Source organism: Coenobita brevimanus, chromosome 92, assembly GCF_032717465.1.
Source record: "Coenobita brevimanus isolate Jiangsu-jjx chromosome 92, ASM3271746v2, whole genome shotgun sequence".
Lineage (NCBI taxonomy): Eukaryota > Metazoa > Arthropoda > Malacostraca > Decapoda > Coenobitidae > Coenobita > Coenobita brevimanus.
The window spans coordinates 11,038,720-11,058,719 of NC_137045.1; the positions used below are offsets into that span (position 1 = coordinate 11,038,720).

General features: G+C 42.0%; 1 protein-coding gene across 1 annotated transcript in view; it reads right to left on the bottom strand.

The window, feature by feature from the left end:
- The window catches only part of Drgx (Dorsal root ganglia homeobox), a 113,671-nt gene that overhangs the window by 89,436 nt on the left and 4,235 nt on the right, over positions 1-20,000 (bottom strand). Inside the window, exons 2-4 of the mRNA XM_080281994.1 lie at positions 16,586-16,622; positions 11,144-11,308; positions 10,820-10,873 (exon numbers count right to left, since the gene is read on the bottom strand). Of these exons, the coding sequence (XP_080138120.1) occupies positions 10,820-10,873; positions 11,144-11,308; positions 16,586-16,622 (256 nt within the window). The remainder of the gene's footprint in view (positions 1-10,819; positions 10,874-11,143; positions 11,309-16,585; positions 16,623-20,000) is intronic.

Consider the following 20,000-nt stretch of genomic DNA (forward strand, 5'->3'; position numbering starts at 1 on the left):
CATTCACTCACGCACTCAGTACACTTGATTCAATGTTATACAAACCCTCCACACTCACTCATTCACTCTCTCACTCTCTTTCCCTCACTAGCACACTTCCCTTATCCTTACTGGACGCACTTACTCACTCACTCACTCACTTACTCACCTGATTAGTTTTTATCCTTCTAAAAATAGTTGTGATGGGCCACTAATCCATCTTTAACCTGTACTCCTGTGTATGGGTAATCCTGTATACTAACTTCCTCACTAACACTCACTCTAACGTGTCTCACTCTCACGCGTCTCCTCTCACTCACTCACTCGCTCACTCACACTCTCACTAGCAAACTTCTCTCACACTCTGATCTCCATTCTCTTATCCTCACACTCATTCATGCTCCCTCCCTCACTAGCCTCACACCCACTTCCTCTCTCTCTTTCTCTCTCTCTCTCCCTCTCTCTCTCTCTCTCACACACACACACACACACACACACACACACACACACACACACAGAACTCTTGAGACGTAGAAGCTTAAAACATGTTATTTATTACCCAAACATCGAAATTCCCAATACAGCGAGACTGATATTGTTATTATTAATTCCACTAATGCTTTTAATTACATCTAAGGAATGCACAGTTGAAAATTAATCATGCTTCTGTCTATCTATTGTTAACTGTTATTATTTTACTTTTTATCGAGTTGTAATGCAGAACTGTCCATGTTTTTTTTTTTTATCATGTATGTGTGTGGGTAGCAAGACAGTGTAAGAAATAAGTGTGGTGTACCTGTAGGATGAACACACACACACACACACACACACACACACACACACACACACACACACACACACACACACACACACACACACACACACACACACACACACACACGCACTCTACCGCTCATGGATGTTAAAGGTAGGTGTGTTTCTCTCTCTCTCTCTCTCTCATTAATTATATGCAAGTTGTTACAGCATTAGCACACTTGATAATGGATCTAATTTGACCTCTTTTTATAATTCTTCCCACTGCGAAGCAATTTAAATTAATCCGGAGGGAGATCATTCGTAGTAAGTTAAAAGAATATATATAAAATTTGAAGGTAAAATATATGACCATTGTGTGTGTGTATCTGTGACTTTTATCTGTAATTTCATCGTCCTGTCTCCCTTAACTTTCGTCTCCTTGTCATCTTCCTTCTCCGTCTCTTCCCCCTCCTTCTCTTCCTCTCTTTATCATTATTAGTCTGCATTTTTCGCCCGTCTCCCCTTCCTTACCTTCGCTCGTCTCCGTGTCTGTCCTCCTGCTGCTGCTGCTGCTCCTCCTCCTCCTCCTCCTCATTATGTGATCTGGGCGGATATTTTTTTTCCTTCTTTCTTTCCAACAAAATTTCCGTGAACGTCAATCAGGAAGTGTTGGCGTGATTGTGTTAGCGTTCAGAGTTTCATGCCCTGGTTGGATTAGGCTGCGACGATGATGATGATGATGTTGATGATGTTTTGCACTAATAGTATTTATTTATGTTTTCATTTGTCTTTGTCTGTGCAGATTAGTATTTTCAGAGAGTGTATTTAATTTTTTTTATCTTTACTGTTATCTTTCACATGAGTGTGTTCTTTATTTTTAGCATGAACGTCAGTATTTTCGTATCAGTATATCGTTCATGATCACGCCTGGTTTTCTCGTCTTGTCTCGATAACGTGAGAAAGTAGAATAATCGTCTTGCTTCCTTCTTTCTTTCTTTATCTTTCATTAGCTTAAGAAAAATGGGTAATCTTCCTGCCGCCTTCTTTATCTTTCAATCGCGTAAGAACGTAGGATAATCTTGCTTTCTTCCTTCTTCCATTCGCGTAAGAATATAGAATAATCGTCTTGCTTTCGGCTTTCTTTCTTTATCTTCCATCTTTTTCCGCGTCCCTTTAAGGTCGCTGTGTTTAACCAGTGTCTCCATGGAGCAAGGAATTTCCCGCTCCCTCGTTCTCGCCTCAGACAGTTGCTTTAGGGACAGGTGGAACTTTAGATAGTAATATGTATCCTCCCTAGTTCCTATAGTTCACCCACTTTAACTTGGCTCAGATTTTCGTCGTTTTGCAGCCTTTTTTTTTTTCTTTCTTTTTTTTTAATAGCTCAGTGGCGGAAAAAGACAATGCAACGATTCTGCATTATTTTCATTGCACCTAGTGACTAGTAACGTAATCAGACGTTAATCTGTTGTTACAACTCAGCATTTAAGATGGAAAGATGGCTGTTTTGGGTCAAGTTAAAGTGAAGAAAGTATAGTAATAGTACAGTAGTAGTGTGGCGAGAACCGACCTCTCCTCAGTGTCCATGGTAGATTCGACCACTGTCTCCGTCGCACGGCCCAGTCAAAGAAACGACTATCTTCCCAGCTCCGTCTGAAAAATATTTACAACGGGCGAAATACAGTGAAAATTCTATCTCTCTACTATTGCGTATTGCAGATGCTTCGGTTTTTCCGCTATGTTTTCGTTACAGTTCGGGAAGATACTTGTGTCTCTCAGTACACAACCCAACAGTCACAAGACACCTGACACATCCTTAGCTTGGTAAGCTTGTAAAATTCTTAGGGCGTGAGCGGAGAGGTGACCCATTTTCGCTGGTCACTGTAATGATTTTTTTCCTCTAGTTTTTGTATTTTAAGATTTTCCTCGTACTTGAGCTTAGCCGCCCTAATTAATTAAGAGTAGGAACTAGAAAGCACTCAGACAGTGCATGCCTCCGCCAATGCCATTAAAAAGGATCTGGGTCCGGATCCGTGAAGATATTATGTGGGATACATAGGATCCGGATCCGCCCCCATACTTGATCAATTCTTTCTTGGCCCATGGGCCACCTTTTCATATTATTTCATTGGAATTCATTAAGAACTTTTGGAGATATCGTGTGGACAAACAAACAAACATAGGTGAATACATAACCTCCACCAACTTCGTTGGCGGAGGTAATAAAGATACCTCTCATGTTTTTATAACTGTCAGCTGTCGCCATCTTCTCTTAATTCTTCTGTTTTTAATTCTTTTTCTTACTCGCTTTCTACTTGCTCAGATTTGCTTCCTTACTCCTCCTTCTTCTCCTCCTCCTACTCCTCCTCCTCCTTCTTCGTCCTCTTCTTCTTCGTCGTCCTCCTTTGTTCTATCATTTCTTTACTCTTCCTCCTTTTCCTTCTCCTCCATCTCCTCTTCCTTCACTTCTCCCTCTTCTTTCTCCCGCTTCTCCTATTCCTCCTCCTCCACCTCTCCCTCTTCCTCGTTCTCCTCCTCCTTCTCCTCCTGCTCCTCCTGGCGGCACGGCTCTGGTGAATGAGCCACAATAGCCTGAATTAATTAAGCGTCTTCAGGTGTTAATTTGAGCCTGCCTTAGTAATTACTTCCTCCTCCACCTCCTCCTTCCCCCCTCTTCCTCCCCGTCCTCCTCCTCCTCCTCTTCCTCCTCCTCCTCCTCCTCCTCCTCCTCCCCTTCTCCGTATTTACCTGTTACTTGTCCTCCTCTTGCTTCTACTTCTCCCTCTTTCCTCAGTTTCTCTTCCTTCTTTCTTTTCTTTCTTCTTTTTTTTTTTTTTTACTTAGCTGTATTTCTCTTTTCGCTTTCTCCTTGCCCTTCGCTCTCCTGTGTGTTTCTTTTTTCGTAGTTTCTGCAATTCTTCCGTTTCCTTTTCTTCCCTTCTTCCTCCTCTGTTTCAGTCTTTTGCTTCTGTTCTTCTCTACTTACATACTTCTTTACTCCATTCTTTCTCCACTTTCCTCTTCTATCTTCCACTCTTGTACCTCCTCTTCCATTCCGCAGCTTTTCCCTCTACCCTTTGTCCCTCATGCTCTCCTCTTTTCCTCCACCCTTACCTCTACTTCTTACCCCTTTTTTTATTCATTTGTTCTCCCTTTTTTTTATTCATTTGTTCTCCCCTTTTATTCCCTTTCCTCATTATTACTCTTTGCAATACACATTCCTTCCTTCTTTCCTCTATCTGTCATTCATTCTTCGTCTCTTTTGTCTTCTTTTCCTCCATTTCTCAACATCTCATCGCTCACCACCACCACCGCCACCGCCACCACCGCCACCACCACCATCACCAATCATCATCCCTACTTGCACCCTGTGTCTCCCTTACCTCCCTCATTCTCATAATTTTCTAATCTATCGCTTCTCACATCCATCTATCTGTTGTTCTTGTCTCTAATCGTTTGTCTTTCCATGCCTACCCCCCCCCCTTTCTTCCTTCTTTCTCCTCAACTCTCTCTCACCTCATCCCAGCACCTCGTCCTCCGTCTCCCTCTCCTCACTTGCCAAAAAAAAAAAAAAAAAAAAAAAGGAGCTGCTGACAGTCTTATCCCATTTTCGTGTTCCTAATTGTATGTCTCCTACCACCTCTCTCTCTCTCTCTCTCTCTCTCTCCACGTCGTTCTCGGCCTTCCTCTCCTCACACACGAAGGAAAATGCAGCGCCATATCGCGGTGTTATCCTATCTTCATTTTCATAATCGTCTGTTTTCCTTGCTTCCTCCCCCCTCCCCCTGTCCCTCCCTCCTTCCTCCCTCTCACCCTCTCCCTCCCTTCTTTCTCCCCCTTACCCTCTCTCTCCCACCCTCCTCCCTCTCACCCTCTCCCTCCCTTCTTTCTCCCCCTTACCCTCTCTCTCCCACCCTCCTCCCTCTCACCCTCTCTCTCTCTCTCTCTCTCTCTCGCCTTCCCAGACTCTCTCACTCCACCGGTCCTAGGTGAGGCAGGGGTTGGCAGGAAGGAAAGTATCAGGTAGAAGTAGGTAGTTAGATGTAAAGCAGAGGACAGGCAGACGGGAATGTGAGATGTAAGGCAGGTAGGAAGCACTTGAGGCAGGGATAGGTTGGTTGAGGGAGGGTATCAGGGAGTAGGTAGGTGGAGTATTAGGATGGATGGGTAAATGGGGTCGGAATTATAAGACAGGCGGACGGAGATGTGTAAGACTGGGGTAGCTAGGCAGGCAGGAAGGAAAATATGAGGAAAAGGTAGGCAGACAGGGTGTAAGGCAGAGAGAAGACAGGGAGGCAGGTAGGAAAAAGAATAGAAGTCAGAGAAAAGTACGCAAGGGGGTAAGGTATCAGGTTTAGGTGGACAGGCAAGGTGTAAGGCAGAGAGAAGGCAGGGAGACAGGCAGGAGGAAGAATATAATAAGGCAGATAATAGTATATAAAGCAACCCTAAAATAAACATAAGAGACATCACACGTGCAGACAAGACCATTGTTTGTGAAAAAAAAAATCGGCCACTTCATCTGCATACCAGCCTCCAAATTTGTCCTCATCCCAACACCGCGGCAAATACATTACACAATTATAACGCGGCCGCGGCGATACGTAGCCTAGTTCTGGGAGAGTGGATGTGTAAAGGAACTAAAGACAGGAATTGTATGGCCATGGACAGTGTTTTTAATGACCGATTCGTATACGGTACTTATTAACCTTTCAATTTATCATCATCATCATCCTCATTACAGAAACAGGTATATTATGTGATCAGAATGTACTAGCGTCGATGTTTAATTTGGAACACTGGGCTTATAAGAGGACCATTCCCTGGGATGTACACACCATAAAAAAACAAAAATCTATTCAAATGATGAGTCAGATGATAGACTCATGATAGATGAAGATGATGATTGCAATGGTAGATGGTTTTACAGTTAACATTATTATTATTTTTTTTTAAAGATACAAACTGCTCTTAATGGACAGCGTATTTCATTTGATGTATAAATCTCTTAAGATGAGCTGCTTTAATAATATTAGAAGTGACTGGAGAATATTTTAAAACTTTTCGTCCATTGTTTCAGAAATTTATAGACTAGAAAACATGAATTTGCCTTTTTGATCGAGTGTACATCCATGAGCATTGTTTATCAGAAATTTGGCCGCTTCATCTGCATACAGGCGTGCAAATTTGTGATGGCGGCGTCAGATCTATTAGTGGATTATACTGTAGCAGCGGCGATACATAGGCGTAGTACCGGGAACGCCATATCAATTGTGCAAATCAAGCGTAATTGACTTTGCACTGGCTATTGTCAACACGGACGCCCGCTTTCATCATCATCAACAACAACAGCAGCAGCAACGACAATAACAACAAAATCAACAACAGCACCACCACCACAGGAGCCACAGCTGCCACCACCACCACCACCACCACCACCATAACCATCGAGAACAACATCGATAACATCAGCAACAAAAAGCATTACTATCTCCACATTTCCTCCCTCGCTTCCCCTTCTTTCTCCCCTCTTCTTCCCCCTGCCATCCCAACCCCTTTTCTTCCCCCTTTCTCCTTCGTTCTTCTACTGATCCACTGCCCACCCCACACCCCTCCTTCTCTCTATCAACTCCCTACCCCACTCCCTCACACAAACACCATTATCATCCCCCTTTGCACTCCCATCCCTCCACTCACTTTATCTCCCTCCACCTCCCACATACCCCATCCTTCCTTATATTCCTACCCCGTCACCACTTTTCCACATAACATCACCTCCACTATCTCCATCCTCACCCCACTCCCCCACCCGACCTTCTCTCTCCCATTCTCTCCCTCCGGTGCTCTCTCCCCATCCCTACCACAGTACAGGTACCACAAACAATAGCTACTTTCCTCCACCTTATCCCTTCCCTGTCTACATCTCCTCTGCTGTCTACACGTCCTCTTCCCCTTCCCCTTCCACCCCACCTGTTTCTCCCTCTCCCTCCACCACTCTCTCTCTATCCCTACCTTTCTGTCTTTCCATCCCCACAAGCACCAACAAAGCCCGGAACCACTACCCCTTCAGCTTCCCTACCCCCACACCACCCTTCTATATCTCCCTCTCTCCCCTTCCCCACCCCCACATCATCCCTCTATCCCCTCCTCTCTCCCACACCTCACACCTCCCTCCCCCCCCCCCGCCAAAAAACTGGTAATCAAGCTAACAGCACTAACAAGTATAATAATAACACTAATTGGAGCTCCCGTTTCAGCGCGTCATTATATTCGCGTCGCCAAATTAATTAGGGGAGAGAGCTCGGTGTGGGTGTCGCGGTTCCCAGCTCTCTACACATTCTCACTACCCCTCCTGTCTCCCCACCCTGCCTCCCCCTTCTCTCTCCCGTCACCTGCTGCTGCCTCTCCCCTTCCCCCTTCATCCCTCCTACTTCCCTGTCCTACTCGCTGTACTATCCATATCCTTCAGCATATAGAGTTAGATCTCGTAGTCATAGTCTACTCTGTAACAAACAGCCTCGAAAGGACCATAAAGTCTGTTGCTGTTTGCTTTCTTTTGTACTCCTTTGTACTCCTCTCCTCTCTTCCTCATTTCCTCCGTCCCCTCTCCACATAACCCTCATTTCTTTTCACCTCTACTCTCCCCTCTTCCCCTTCTTCACAATACTTTCACTCCCTTTCCCCTCTCTCCTCTTCCCCTTCTCCCCTGTCTTCTCATTCTTCTTCCTTCCCTCTTCCTTCTCTTGCCTCTTAACTCTCAAACCAGTGTCTCCGATCCCTTCCTTTCAACCTTAGTTCGCCCCCTACTTACCTCACCTCCTTTTGTCCTCACTTCCTCTTCATCCTCCTCTCTCTTTCCCTCCTTCATTCCTCTCCTACCTCTTCCTTTTTTCACACTGCCGCTCCCTTGTTTCCATCCTCCCCTTTCTCCCTCCCCTCCCCATTTCGTATCCTACATTCCCTCTTTCCCCATTACTCTCCTCACTCCCACTCTCGCACGCCTCCCCGCCTCCCCCTCCGCCCTATTTGAGGTTGTTTGTGGAATGAGGTGAATTTGTGAGTTAATGGTTGCGTTTGTTGGTATGATTTTGGGATGATGGAGATTGTGTGTGTGTGTGTGTGTGTGTGTGTGTGTGTGTGTTTGATTGAGAGTTTGTGAGATGTATGAAATGAGTTTTTGACCGTGAGGGTAAGTTTATGAAAGAAACTTTTTTGTGAGTGTGATTGTGAGCATGAGCGTTTGTTTGTGTGATGGGAATGAGTTTGTGAGTTACCTGTTCTGTGTGTGAGCTGGAGTGACAATTTGAGCCAGGAACTATGTCCGTGAGTATGTTTGCTAGCGCAGGAATTTAATTGTAAACGGCTAGATATGTTTTAGTGTGCTACGATTGTGTTTTTGTGCTGTGTCTATGGAGGTGGAGGTGGATGTGTTGTCTTTGTAGCGGACAGAATGTCTGTGAAGCCCTGGAACTGTTTTTAGTGAACTGTAATTGTGTTTGTGAGTTGTGTTCATGAGATGGAGGGGGTTACGTTGTGTTTCTAAATTGTGTTGAAGAGCGGGGTTATGTTTGGGGGCTGGGATTGTGTTTGTGAGCTGGGTTGTGTTTGTGAGTTGGGGTTATGTTTGTAAGCTGAGGAGATGACGTGGCTAACCCTTTCAGTACCAGGACGTCTTTCCTTTCATAATCTTGGTAACGCTATACGATTTTCTACGCATTTTAGGACTCACGTTTTTAATAATTTTCATGTGCATACGTTATCTGAAGGTGATGAACTTCTCGATAAAGTTATATTCTCATAACAAGTCAGCCATTCATGTCCGTCATCATCATCATCATCATCATCATTAAGGTAATGGTGTAGTGGATAGAGCGGCGGGTTGGAGACTGTGTGATCACGGGTTTGTGGATTAGGCTTTGATATTCGCCATGTTCACCGCTTTTCCATGGCCACACCTACACGTCATAAAAACAACCCCTCTGTACTCTTCACTAGGACGAAAACTTGCCATCTCCTCATCTTGATTTCCGAGCTGTAAAGATATAACTGTAATATGATGCCAGTCACGAAGAAGTGCTAAGGAATGGATGCAAGGACTCTGATGCTACCTCTTTGTGCCACTGAGCAGCGTAAATAAGCTGCCATTGGTTGAAAATTTATCGCCCGGTTGAATAAGGTAGAAATGGTGTTCGTTGCTGTCAGTACTCCCCGTGAGGTGTGGGGGCTGCGGTGGACTAGCTTCTGTTGCTGTGTCTTAGGTGGAATGCTGGACCTTGAGAGTGGGTTTCCTGGACTGTGTCTAGATTTGGATTCATAAAAAGAAAGAAATAATCCTAATCTTGTAAATGGGGTGGACATGAATCAGACACAGGAAAATGAAAACACGGTGTAAAATAGTAGTAATATTAATAGTAGTAGTAGTCAGGCAGTCAGTCAGTTAATCAGTTATTCAAGCTCGTTCATTGCGAAATAGTAGCAAGAGTAGTAGTAGTAGTAGTAGTAGTAATAGTAGTAGTAGTAGTAGTAGTAGCAGTAGTGGCAGTAGTAGTAGTAGTAGTAGTAGTAGTAGTAGTAGTGCATTAATTGTTTCATTGATTCTCATGCCTCAATTATCAACGCCAGTAGCAGCGCCATTTACAATTTCACCCGGTAACGCTATCACCAGTAATAATAATGGAGATAAAATACTTAAATGTATCATGTGCATTGGCCTCATTTTTGCCATTAACTATCATTGCAAGTGCTATAATTATTCACTTTAATTATGGCAGTGCTGCGTAATGTGACAGGTATTTGTTACTGTATGATTATGATGATAATGATGATGATGATGATGATTATTATTATTATTATCATCATGAACATCATTTCTGTTATTTTTTATTGTTATTTTTCATTTTTCCATGTATTTTTACATTTATATTAAGTTTCTTGTCATTGCTTTTGTTGCAGAAAGACGTTTAAGTGAATGTATTAATGTTCATGTTAATTGCTTCAGTACGATGACGTATTTTATATTCTTGCTACTTTCGGATACGTGTATTTTACTTGAGAAAATTTTCGATGTGGGAAAGTTAGATATAGCCTTTCTTAACTGCTTCACTAGACTCATTTTACTCTAACTTGACATAAAATTGCCCCTCCATCTTGAACGGTTCGTTTAAAATAGTGACATTAAATTATAATACTAGTCGCAAAGAAGTGCTGTGCAAAAGAATGTAGAGCCACAACACTGTCTTACTCTGCCACTGAGCTTCATCAAACAGGCTGCGAAAGAACGAAAACATGAGCCAAGTTTGATTAAAAAGAGTATAGTTGGGTGTTATCTTAAACTGAATGAAATCGTCTGGTAGGAGCATGAACAAAATACCGATGATGTCCCTGGGCTGAAAGGGTTAGTCAGAGCTAGCCCAGTGATTGCTTGGCTTTCCCTCAGCTGGGCCTAAATCGTCTGGAGTCATCTCTTAAAGTACTACGTTAGTTGTTTCCACAGTTTTAAAGGTTAGTTTGGCATTCGTGTGAGGGTCAGTTGTTCGTGTTATTGTTACTACCACCCTTGTGCTTCGTGTTATTGTGCTTGTTATTTTGTGTTATAGTCAGTGTTTTTCGTGTAATGTGTTCTGTCATTTGTACCATGCAGTAATGTAGTCATCTTGATATTGCTGTTGTTCTTTGTGTTACTGACCCTCTTTGTGTTGTGTTGTGTTGTAGTGTGTGTGTGTGTGTGTGTGTGTGTGTGTGTGTGTGTGTGTGAAATAAAGTGTTATTTATTTTATTGCTTTTATATCTTTTAGTTAGTTATTCATGTTGTTTTTGTCATTATTTGTGGTACTGCGCCTGTTTTTCGTGTTAGTGTGTGTGTTCACGTTGTTGGCCTACTCTTCGCGTTATTTCCTCTGTCATTTTCGTTGCTTCTACTGCAATCTGTGTTATCGCTCCTGTTCTCCTAGTTCTGGCTTGTGTTATGCGTATTTTGTTCTGCCTGCCATAGAGAGCTTGTTATGTCCCGGAAATGTTTTGTTCTTGCTATGATACTAGTTCTTCAAGTTCTAGCACGTGTTATTGATGTTATAGTGAGTGCTCTGACCTTGTTCTTCATGTGTTATGCTCATGTTCTTCTGGGTTCTGTAGGGAGCTTGTTCTGTGCAGGTAATCGACACTGGTTATCAAGCCAATTGCACTGTTCTTCATCTTATATCCAGTGTTATGCTTCTTGTTCTTTCTGTGTCCTCGCGCGTTGTTCTGTATTTTACATGTTATCTTCCTTGCATTCATTTTTTTCTTAAGTCCTGTCTTTCTTACCTTTCTTTCTTTCTTTAGTTTTTATCTTTTTTTCGTCGCTTGTTTTTTGCGTTCTAGCCACTTGCAGTGAGCGTTTTTTTTTTTATTTAGCCGTTCTTCGTGTTCCGACGTGAATTATGCTTGTTCTCCGTCTTCTCCGTGTTCTCGATGCCTGTTCTCCGTGTTCTCGATGCCTGTTCTCCGTGTTCTCCATGCCTGTTCTCCGTGTTCTCCATGCCTGTTTTCCGTGCTCTCCGTGATGTTGTTGTGCGTGGCCTGGCTAGGTTGTGTTGTGCTGTGTTAATGGCATCAAGTGAACGGCATACATTTCCATAACTTTTAATAGTCCTTGATGGGGATGCCGTCCCCCCATGCCCCCCTTCCCCCATGCCCCCCTTCCCCCATGCCCCCCTCCCCATGTCCCCCCCGTCCCCCGTCATTCTGATTGGGGCCAATGTTAAGAAAGAAATTCCTCCGTGATGTTTTTAATTGATCATACTTTCTCTAGTTTCTGTCACACTTTCACTAATTTCTGTTCTCTAATTTTCTCCAATATTTTGTCAGTCTTTCGATTGGTCTCTGTTTTTAATTCTTTGGAGTTCTGTCTTTCATCTGTTTCAACCCCGCCCTCCCTCCCCCCCCCCTCTCTCTCTCTCTCAGTTTGATAAAGATGTATGATGTTGTCGGTCGTGGCCACCCTGAAGAAGCTCTAGGATTAGGCGTCTAACAATAGATAGATAGATATATGGATAGATAGATAGATAGATAGGTAGATATATACAGAAACCGAATTAAAATCAGGACCATATTACTGAAACTCAGACCTTGAAGATGTAAGCCCTTTTTATTTTTGTTTCTTTTTTTTTACGATAATTTCTGAAGCATATGATGACAGAATTTGCCTTATTCACGAGTATGCATTCACTTATACAGACACACGTACATCCATCCATCAGACTTGGATATTCACTCACACACTCTACACACTCATACTTATGATCACTCCTCTTATTAGCATTACTGATAATAATGATACAAATAGTGACGATCACCTGTTTCTAATTGTGATATCAAAAACAATTATCCTTCTTTTTGGAGAAGGTTTGTCCCAGATAAACCGGTAATTTGGTGTTAGTCAAATTGTTATGTTTTCTGTGACGAGGACAGTAATTTTTTTGGTGTATAATATTTTCTGTGTCTGATTGTGTTAATTATACTGACAAGAATAGGACTGTGAGAGACAACAGTAAAATCCCGCACGTAATTAGTCTCATTGGCGGCCAGCACTTGACTCGGGAATATTTCTGTCTCTAATTCAATACCGACCCGCCCAGGCACTCACTCACCCCCGCACCCCGATACTCCAATACCTCAACACGGCCAGGGCTGACAGGGGTGAGGGATGAGAGGGATGAGGGATGAGAGGGATGAAGGGTGAGAGGGATGAGGGGTGAGGGGTGAGGACTGAGAGGGGTGACGGGTGAGGGCTGAGAAGGGCGAATTGTGAGGGTTGAGTGAAGTGTATGAGCATATGGGGGGGGGGAGTTATGTCGGGGTGAAGGCTGGGAGGAATGAGGGGCGAGTGCACAGGAGTGGAGGCTGGAAGGGGTGAGGGGTGGGGACTGGGGATTCAGCGGTGTAACTATTAAGGGGTGAGGTGTGGGAGGGCTGTTTGAGTATGTAGGATGAGGGGGAGTTGTGGATGTAGAGGGTGAGACCTGATGGGTGAGGAGACATGGGTTAAAGAGTGAGGGAAGTGAAGGGTGAGGGGTAAGGTGAAAGAGTATCGTGAAGGGTGAGGTAGAGTGAATGGGTGAGGTGGGGGAGAGATGATGATGATGGACCATGGGGATGTGAGGAATGAGTAAGAGGTGAGGGTGAGGGTAGGCCATGGGGCTGGAATAAAAGGGTGAAGCGTGGAGGTGTGTGGGGGGGGGGTGAAAGGAGAAAGAGCTGGAAGGAAATGTGAGGGTGAGGTGGCGATGGGTAGTAAGTGGGGGAAGGTGGTAAAGCGGTGAGAGGGTGAAAGTGATGAAATGGAGAGGAAAAAATGTGAGAGGGAAGGAAGGGAAAGGGAGAGAAGAAGGGAGGGGATAAAAAAAGATGAAAGGGAGGAAGAATTAAGGAGGGGAAAGATAGGGAAATGGAAGAAAGAAAAAGAAGAAAGTGAGAGAGAGAGAGACAGAGACAAAAGAAAGGGGCGCATGAGGAATATCAGCAAGACAAGAAGGAAAAAAAGAACAAATCCAATGGAACAATGTGAAAGGAGGATGAGAGGTGAAGAAATGAAATCTGTGAGAGAGCGAGAGGTGAGGAGAATGAACAAGAGGGAGCGGAGGAGGCAGGGGGAGTGAGAAGAGGAGAGAGATTGAGGGAAGGAGGGGAGAGGGAGGAGTAAGGGAGGGAAGCGTGAAGGGAAGAAAGAAGGAAATGGAAGAGTGAATGGAAGATAGAGGAAGATGGAGCTGTGAGGGGAAAAAGTAAGATTGGTGGAGTGAATGTTGGAAGTACAAAGGAAAGCAAACAATAATTGTACTGATCTTTTCGCGGCCATTTGTTATATTAGTTTGGCATTTATACATTGAGTCAAACGCCTTGTTTTCAAAACTTAGTGGGCGAGAGTATAGGCAGATCCCTAAATGGTTGTGCTTTGTTTTAGAGCACGTTTGAGGGTGAGAGAAAATGGCTGTCCTGCACTCAAGGTGGCACAGGACAATCGACAACGAGATACTGATGATAAACTTCCTTTTTTTTTAGAGGTTGGAGCATATCTATGAATGAGCGTGTCTGTCAGTCACTCCCTAAAGATTTTCGGAAATGAGTTCTTCTAATCTCATAGACTCCAACGAAGCTGTATATTAGGGCCTTGTGCTCCCGTATATTTTTTGTTATTGTAATTTAATGCTTGTTCCCTCATCATGTATTTCAGTCATGTTTTAAAAAATGGCGAGTTTGCTTTCATCACAATGTCGGTTTTAAGAAGGAGATACCAGGAGCAGAAAAGCATAGGGTGATACAGTGTGGATTTACAGGTGTCACACGAGTATATATATCTCGTCCTTACACTGAGAATAACACGGGTGACCATCTTTGTAAAAACATGGAAGTGTTAGCCAAAGTGAAATAAGCAAGTCGCCAGCTACTGTTTCGGGGTTAATCGAGACGGGCTGGGTTTTTAGAAATTGTCTTTTGTCCTTTGATTACGTATGACTGTTGTGCTTAATAAAATCATCACATGTTGGTGAGAATGAAATACCATCGTTTGAATATGGCGCTGGAAGGGTCGGTATAATATTCTCCTATCTGTTTAAATATGATATACTGCCACATTGTTCTGAGACCACGAGTAGGACGAGAATCTTAGTACGCATATAGTTATTCAGAAACGTTATTTTTTTTTTATTATTATTATTTTTTTCTCTAATTATGGCAGGACTGAAGAACAGGGAGTAAGCGAATGATATCTTTCCACAAGGTATGTTGAAAGTATTTGAAATTAGCAAGTTGGTATGCAGAACACTAGTCTGTTAGCAAGTAAAATGGTCGTATTGCTAACTTTTGTTTATATGTATTGATAATGATAAAATATACGAAATAACCTCACATGCCACACTCCAGTAACGCAGTAATGCCCACCACTCATTTACGGTGCAGTATATCACAGTGCTAATGTAGGTTATATCGCAGTGGTTCAGAGGAAATAAAAACAAAATCTAGCAGCCGATTGTTATAAATGCATTCTGAAGAAACACCCCATCCATCCGTTTTTTATAGTGACGGGTGACTTCGTTTGCAAATAACTGTGATCTTATTCCATCATTTGCTAACCTTCCATTTTTGCTTTCCCTTAAGTCCATTATTACAATTTCAGCTTATATTTGTTGGAATTACAGATAAATTTGGGCGACTACATACAGTATTTTACTCTGTACAGCGCCACACGGATTAACTCACCATTGGGTTCATTCGTATTCGGTAAATAATTTTAATTTGTTCTAATCGGAATGTATTCAATTTAGTTGTTTAAGTGCGTTTTGCATAATGTATCCTTCATTATACACATCATACACATTGCGATGCAGTTGTGATTAGTAATGCACGAGTCTGATTAGATGAACTCGTTTGTCAAAGGGCCTGGTCTGATCTTTACATGTATGTGTAATGTTCAGAGCGCTGGGTAACTCCATTAGGACAGATGACATTTTCATTTTAGTTACAACATCAAGGTTGTTAACTCATGGTCGATGATGTAAGTGTGGACGTGCTGTGTGTAATTGCCTGTACGGTATGTATGTATGTATGAACTGGATGTGTGTGTATGTTTATATGTATGTAGAGTATATACTGTTCTAGTGATGGAACGCTGTTGTCAGTTATCTTCGTGAATGTGTCTGTATGGTTGTAAAATTCTCAGATTCTTAGCTCTCACTTTCCGCTGAACAGAATCGTCAGGCGCTAGTTGGAATAAAATACCAGATTGTCCTCATCGTGAGAAAATTAGTGATGACAGTACTGTGCATATTTAACCTATCATTCGCCCCGATTTTTGTCTTTTTGCAGCCTATTTCACGTGGATCAGTGGCAAAATAAGACAATACTGAGGCTGTACATCCTTTTCATTGCACTTCTTCGAGATCAGCATCATATTTTAGTGTTAATTTTTGTTACAACTCAGCATTCAGAACGGAGAGATGGCAGTGTTAGGGCAAGCTCTAGCAAAAGGGGTACAGCTCATGTTTGCACCTTTTCGTTTTATGCTGATGACATGTATTGTACGATTTCTCACACACACACACACACACACACACACACACACACACACACACACACACACACACACACACACACACACACACACACACACACACACACACACACACACACACACACACACACACACACCGCTAACCTTATTTTTCATTATGGTTCTCAGTCAACCTCTTTAAGTCCGGGAATTATAATTGATGATAATAATAATAATAATAATAAGAATAATAACAGCAGAAGGAAAATAGCTACCAGAGTGTCCAGAAAATGCATTACAACAAAAACAAAAAGATCTTGATAATAGTTTTAGATCAGATTATTAAAGAGACGCGTATCAATAGTACTGTGAAGTGAACTAGTACTACAAGCGAGCATCTTAAAATTTACCCTTAGTTGTGGTAAAATCATTTAATAATTTCTGACTTTTTAAAATTTAATGTCTCTATTGATACTATTATTTCTTTATTTTTTTCAGTGTTGTGCATTATTCCATTATTAACCATTTACAGTTTTACTTATTATTTACTATTTTACTCGTATGTTATTGACTATGTTGCGGTGAGGATTTCTTTCGGTAGAGGAAAACCGTCTGATGCTAGTAGGGAAGGGAATAATTCATACTTTTTCACGTTTAGATGTACTTGTCATTGTATTGCATGAGCAGGATTTCATTTAGTGCAAACAGTTAGCAATGCAGTTGTAGCCTGTATTCACTCATTTTACGTTATGTGTCGTTTTGTAACTTACTCTTTTAACATTGACTTATGGGATTTCTTTTAACATTGACTTATGGCATTTCTCTCACCTGAAGAAAATCGTTTGGTGTTATCCCAGTTGAATTCCTAAGGGATCCAGTAATAGAGAATAAGTTACTAGTGATGTTTTGGAAGCCTTTCATTGCTAACATATCTCACGATTGTACAAAAATCTGGTGTTAAACCGAAAAAAAAAAGTAACAACCACAGGAAAAGGATTGACGCAATATTTATTACCGGTACCTGTTTTTCCCCCTTTTTGTTACTTAGCTCTTCTTCAGCTCAAGCCTCACCACCGCAAATTTCCCCCTCCCCTCCCCTCCTACTGCTTTTTCCTACTCGGGCCCTAATTTTGTCAGCTTCCACCTCCCCACATATCTCCCCATCTCTGTCTAATTCCTGCGACCTTCACCTCCCCACAAATTCCTGGTCTCTTATTCCTCCCTCGCTACCCACACATTTCCCTTTCATTCTTCTCCCCACATTTCTTCTTGCCTGTTTTCCTTCCAGAGAGTTCTCATTTTCCCACAATTTTACCCTCCCCCTCCCTTGTCTCCTTTCCCCTTTGCCATGGCGCCCCACAACATTCACCTTATCACATATTCCCTTCCCCCCTCCTTCCCCTCCCCATGGCTCTTACATCCCCATATTTTTTCCCTCTCCCCAGCAGCCCTCACTTGCCCCTAAATTTTCCCCCCTCTCACTCTCACCTCCCAAATTTCTCCCTCACTTTCTCACCTTTCTCCCCAGAGCCCTCCCTCTCCCTTCCCTCTTCACCCTCCCACATAATTATCTCCAATTTTGTCTCCTCCCACAGACCTCACCTCCCACTCACCCACTCCATTCTCTTCCCTCCCCCACGCCTCCCCCTCACCTCATGACATCCCTCCCTCTCCCTAATTAAGCAGGGAGGCCGGCAACACACTAATTGCTTCATCACCTCTCCTCACAATTACATTACCCCCCGTGACAACACTCATAAGCCCCCGCCCAATCACAGCTCGCTAGTTTTTCGCTGTGGGGAAGCTGAATGGCCAGTCATATTTCAGCAAGAGGAAAGGTTGTGGTGGTTGGTTATGGTCGGGAGGTTATGGTTAGAGATGGTTTGGTAATGGGGAAGGGTGGCAGTGGGTGGTTATAATAGGGTATTTGGTAATTATGATTAGAGAGAGTGTGCTGATGAGGACGGATGGTAGTAGCGGCTGTCAGAGGAGGAGGATAAGGGAATTTATTGTAGTGGTGGTAGTAGCTTTACAGTTGCTATAATCTTTTCACTTTAGTTTGGCCTGAAATTGCCATCTCTCCGTCTTCACTGTTCAGGTGCAACAAGAGATCGACACTAGAATAAGTCGCCAGTCACGAAGTGCAATCGAAGTCGTGTACAGCCACAATATTGTCCCATTCTAACTCTGAACTACACTAAAATAAACCGAAATGCGGGAAAAAAAAAAAAAGAGCCAAGTTAAGGTGACAGGAGTTATACCACCTCACAGATCCTCCAAGCCTAAATTCCGTACTTGGATGCCCACCGAAAATGTCATTCTTTCACACACACAGCTAGTCATTTCATTCTGTCGTTACCTCCGACCTCCGGCTTTTAAACGCAGTGTGTCCACGCATCACAAACTGAATTTGCCTATATGTATTTATTTTAGTTTGTTAGTTACGAAGTCAGTGAGTTAATATTTGTGTACATTTTTCAGAATAGTAAAGATGTTGTAGGCTCGGTATAAAAGAATTTTGAACTTTTTCTTCTTTATATTTGAGCGAAAATGTCAGCAGCAAAATAAATTAATTAATGGCTAGATAAATAGATTAATAAAAACTATCGCCGCTGTGTTGAATGATATTACTGAAGCCTAGATAGGATTATAATTACTGGAAAAGCTATCCCCGTCTAATTATTATGTGCGATTATTGTAGGGATGATACGGGGTGGCTTTTTAGAAATAATTTTAATAAGTCTGTCAATACGGAGACGCGTATTTTTAGCCCTTTCAATGCTGGGGCGTAATTTATAGTGAATTCTTAGTATCCTCTGACGATTTTATTTATCATGAAAGGTTATTAATTTATCAAGAAGGGTTATTTATTCATTTAGAAGTTATTTATTAATTTAGGGAGGTTATTAATTCATTTAGAGAGGTTATTTTTCATCTAGAGGTTATTCGTTTAATTAGGAGGATTATTTATTCTTTCAGAAGTTATGTATTCATTTAGGAAGGTTATTTATTCAGCTAGGAAGATTATTTATTCATTTAGAGATTATTTGATCATTTAAGGAGGTTAATTATTCAGTTAGGAAGATAATTTATTCATTTAGAGGTTATTTATTCATTTAGGGAGGTTATTTATTCAATTAGGGGGATTATTTATTCATTTAGAGGTTATTTATTCATTTAGGAAGGTTATTTATTCAATTAGCGGTTTTATAAGTCTTAATTCTGTGTTTTTATTTGTTTCATTTTCCTTTTTCTTTCTTTTCTACCTTTCTTTTAGCCAACCCACCGTATTTAAATTAGGAGGATAGGTTTGGATGATCATTAAAACCAGCATGATGATGATGATGATGATGATGATGATGATAACAGTAGCGGTCTTGATTTAAACAAATGCAAATCAACGAAATCATGAGGTGCACAACAGATGTAGTTAGTGCTCGCAGGTTCCTCTCGGTCAGTTTAATAATAGTAATGATGATTATAATAATATTAATTATGATGATGATGATGATAAATGAATAATAATAATCCCCTAAGAGATTTACCCATTAGTGCCTAGAGTTCCTGTACAAGGGATTTTGGTGGAAGGGTACTAAGTGTACCGCCCTCCGCCTATCGGCTCTTTGTCGCGAAGCTCATAGGTCCCAACCACGGGGGTCCCTTGTGTTTAAAATTTTGAAATCGCCCAGTTCTGTCCTTAATACAGGACAGTGGGCGCCAATGGGTTAAAGCGTCTGTTAGTAGACAGTAACAGCTAATGATAATAACTATTTATTTTTGTTATCGCTGTTATTATTAGTGCCTTTATTATTATTATTGTTATTATTATTATTATTATTATTATTATTATTATTATTATTATTATTATTATTGTTATTATTATAAATCCTACCATTGTCGGTGCTCTCATTCTGAATTATTACCATTTAAACTTGTAATATCATATTAATGGTGACGCTAATCCAGGTACATTATCATACGTAGCTAAGATGGCGGAGTGTCTAGGTGCCAGATAGTGGTTTGCTGGCATGGCACTACACCCTTAGTAACATTCAAGGTGCGAGTCATTTAGTGCAGGCGGAGGTGGAGGCATAGGTATGTGGGGGGTGGCAGGAAAAAAAGAGAGAGAGAGAGGACCTTGTGGCAGAAACGGAAAAAAAAGAAGCTGCGCAAAAGTAAGAACTGCAGGAAAGGCTGGCACTGGGGATTAAAGCTGGTTGTGGCGATAATGTAACTGGTGGGC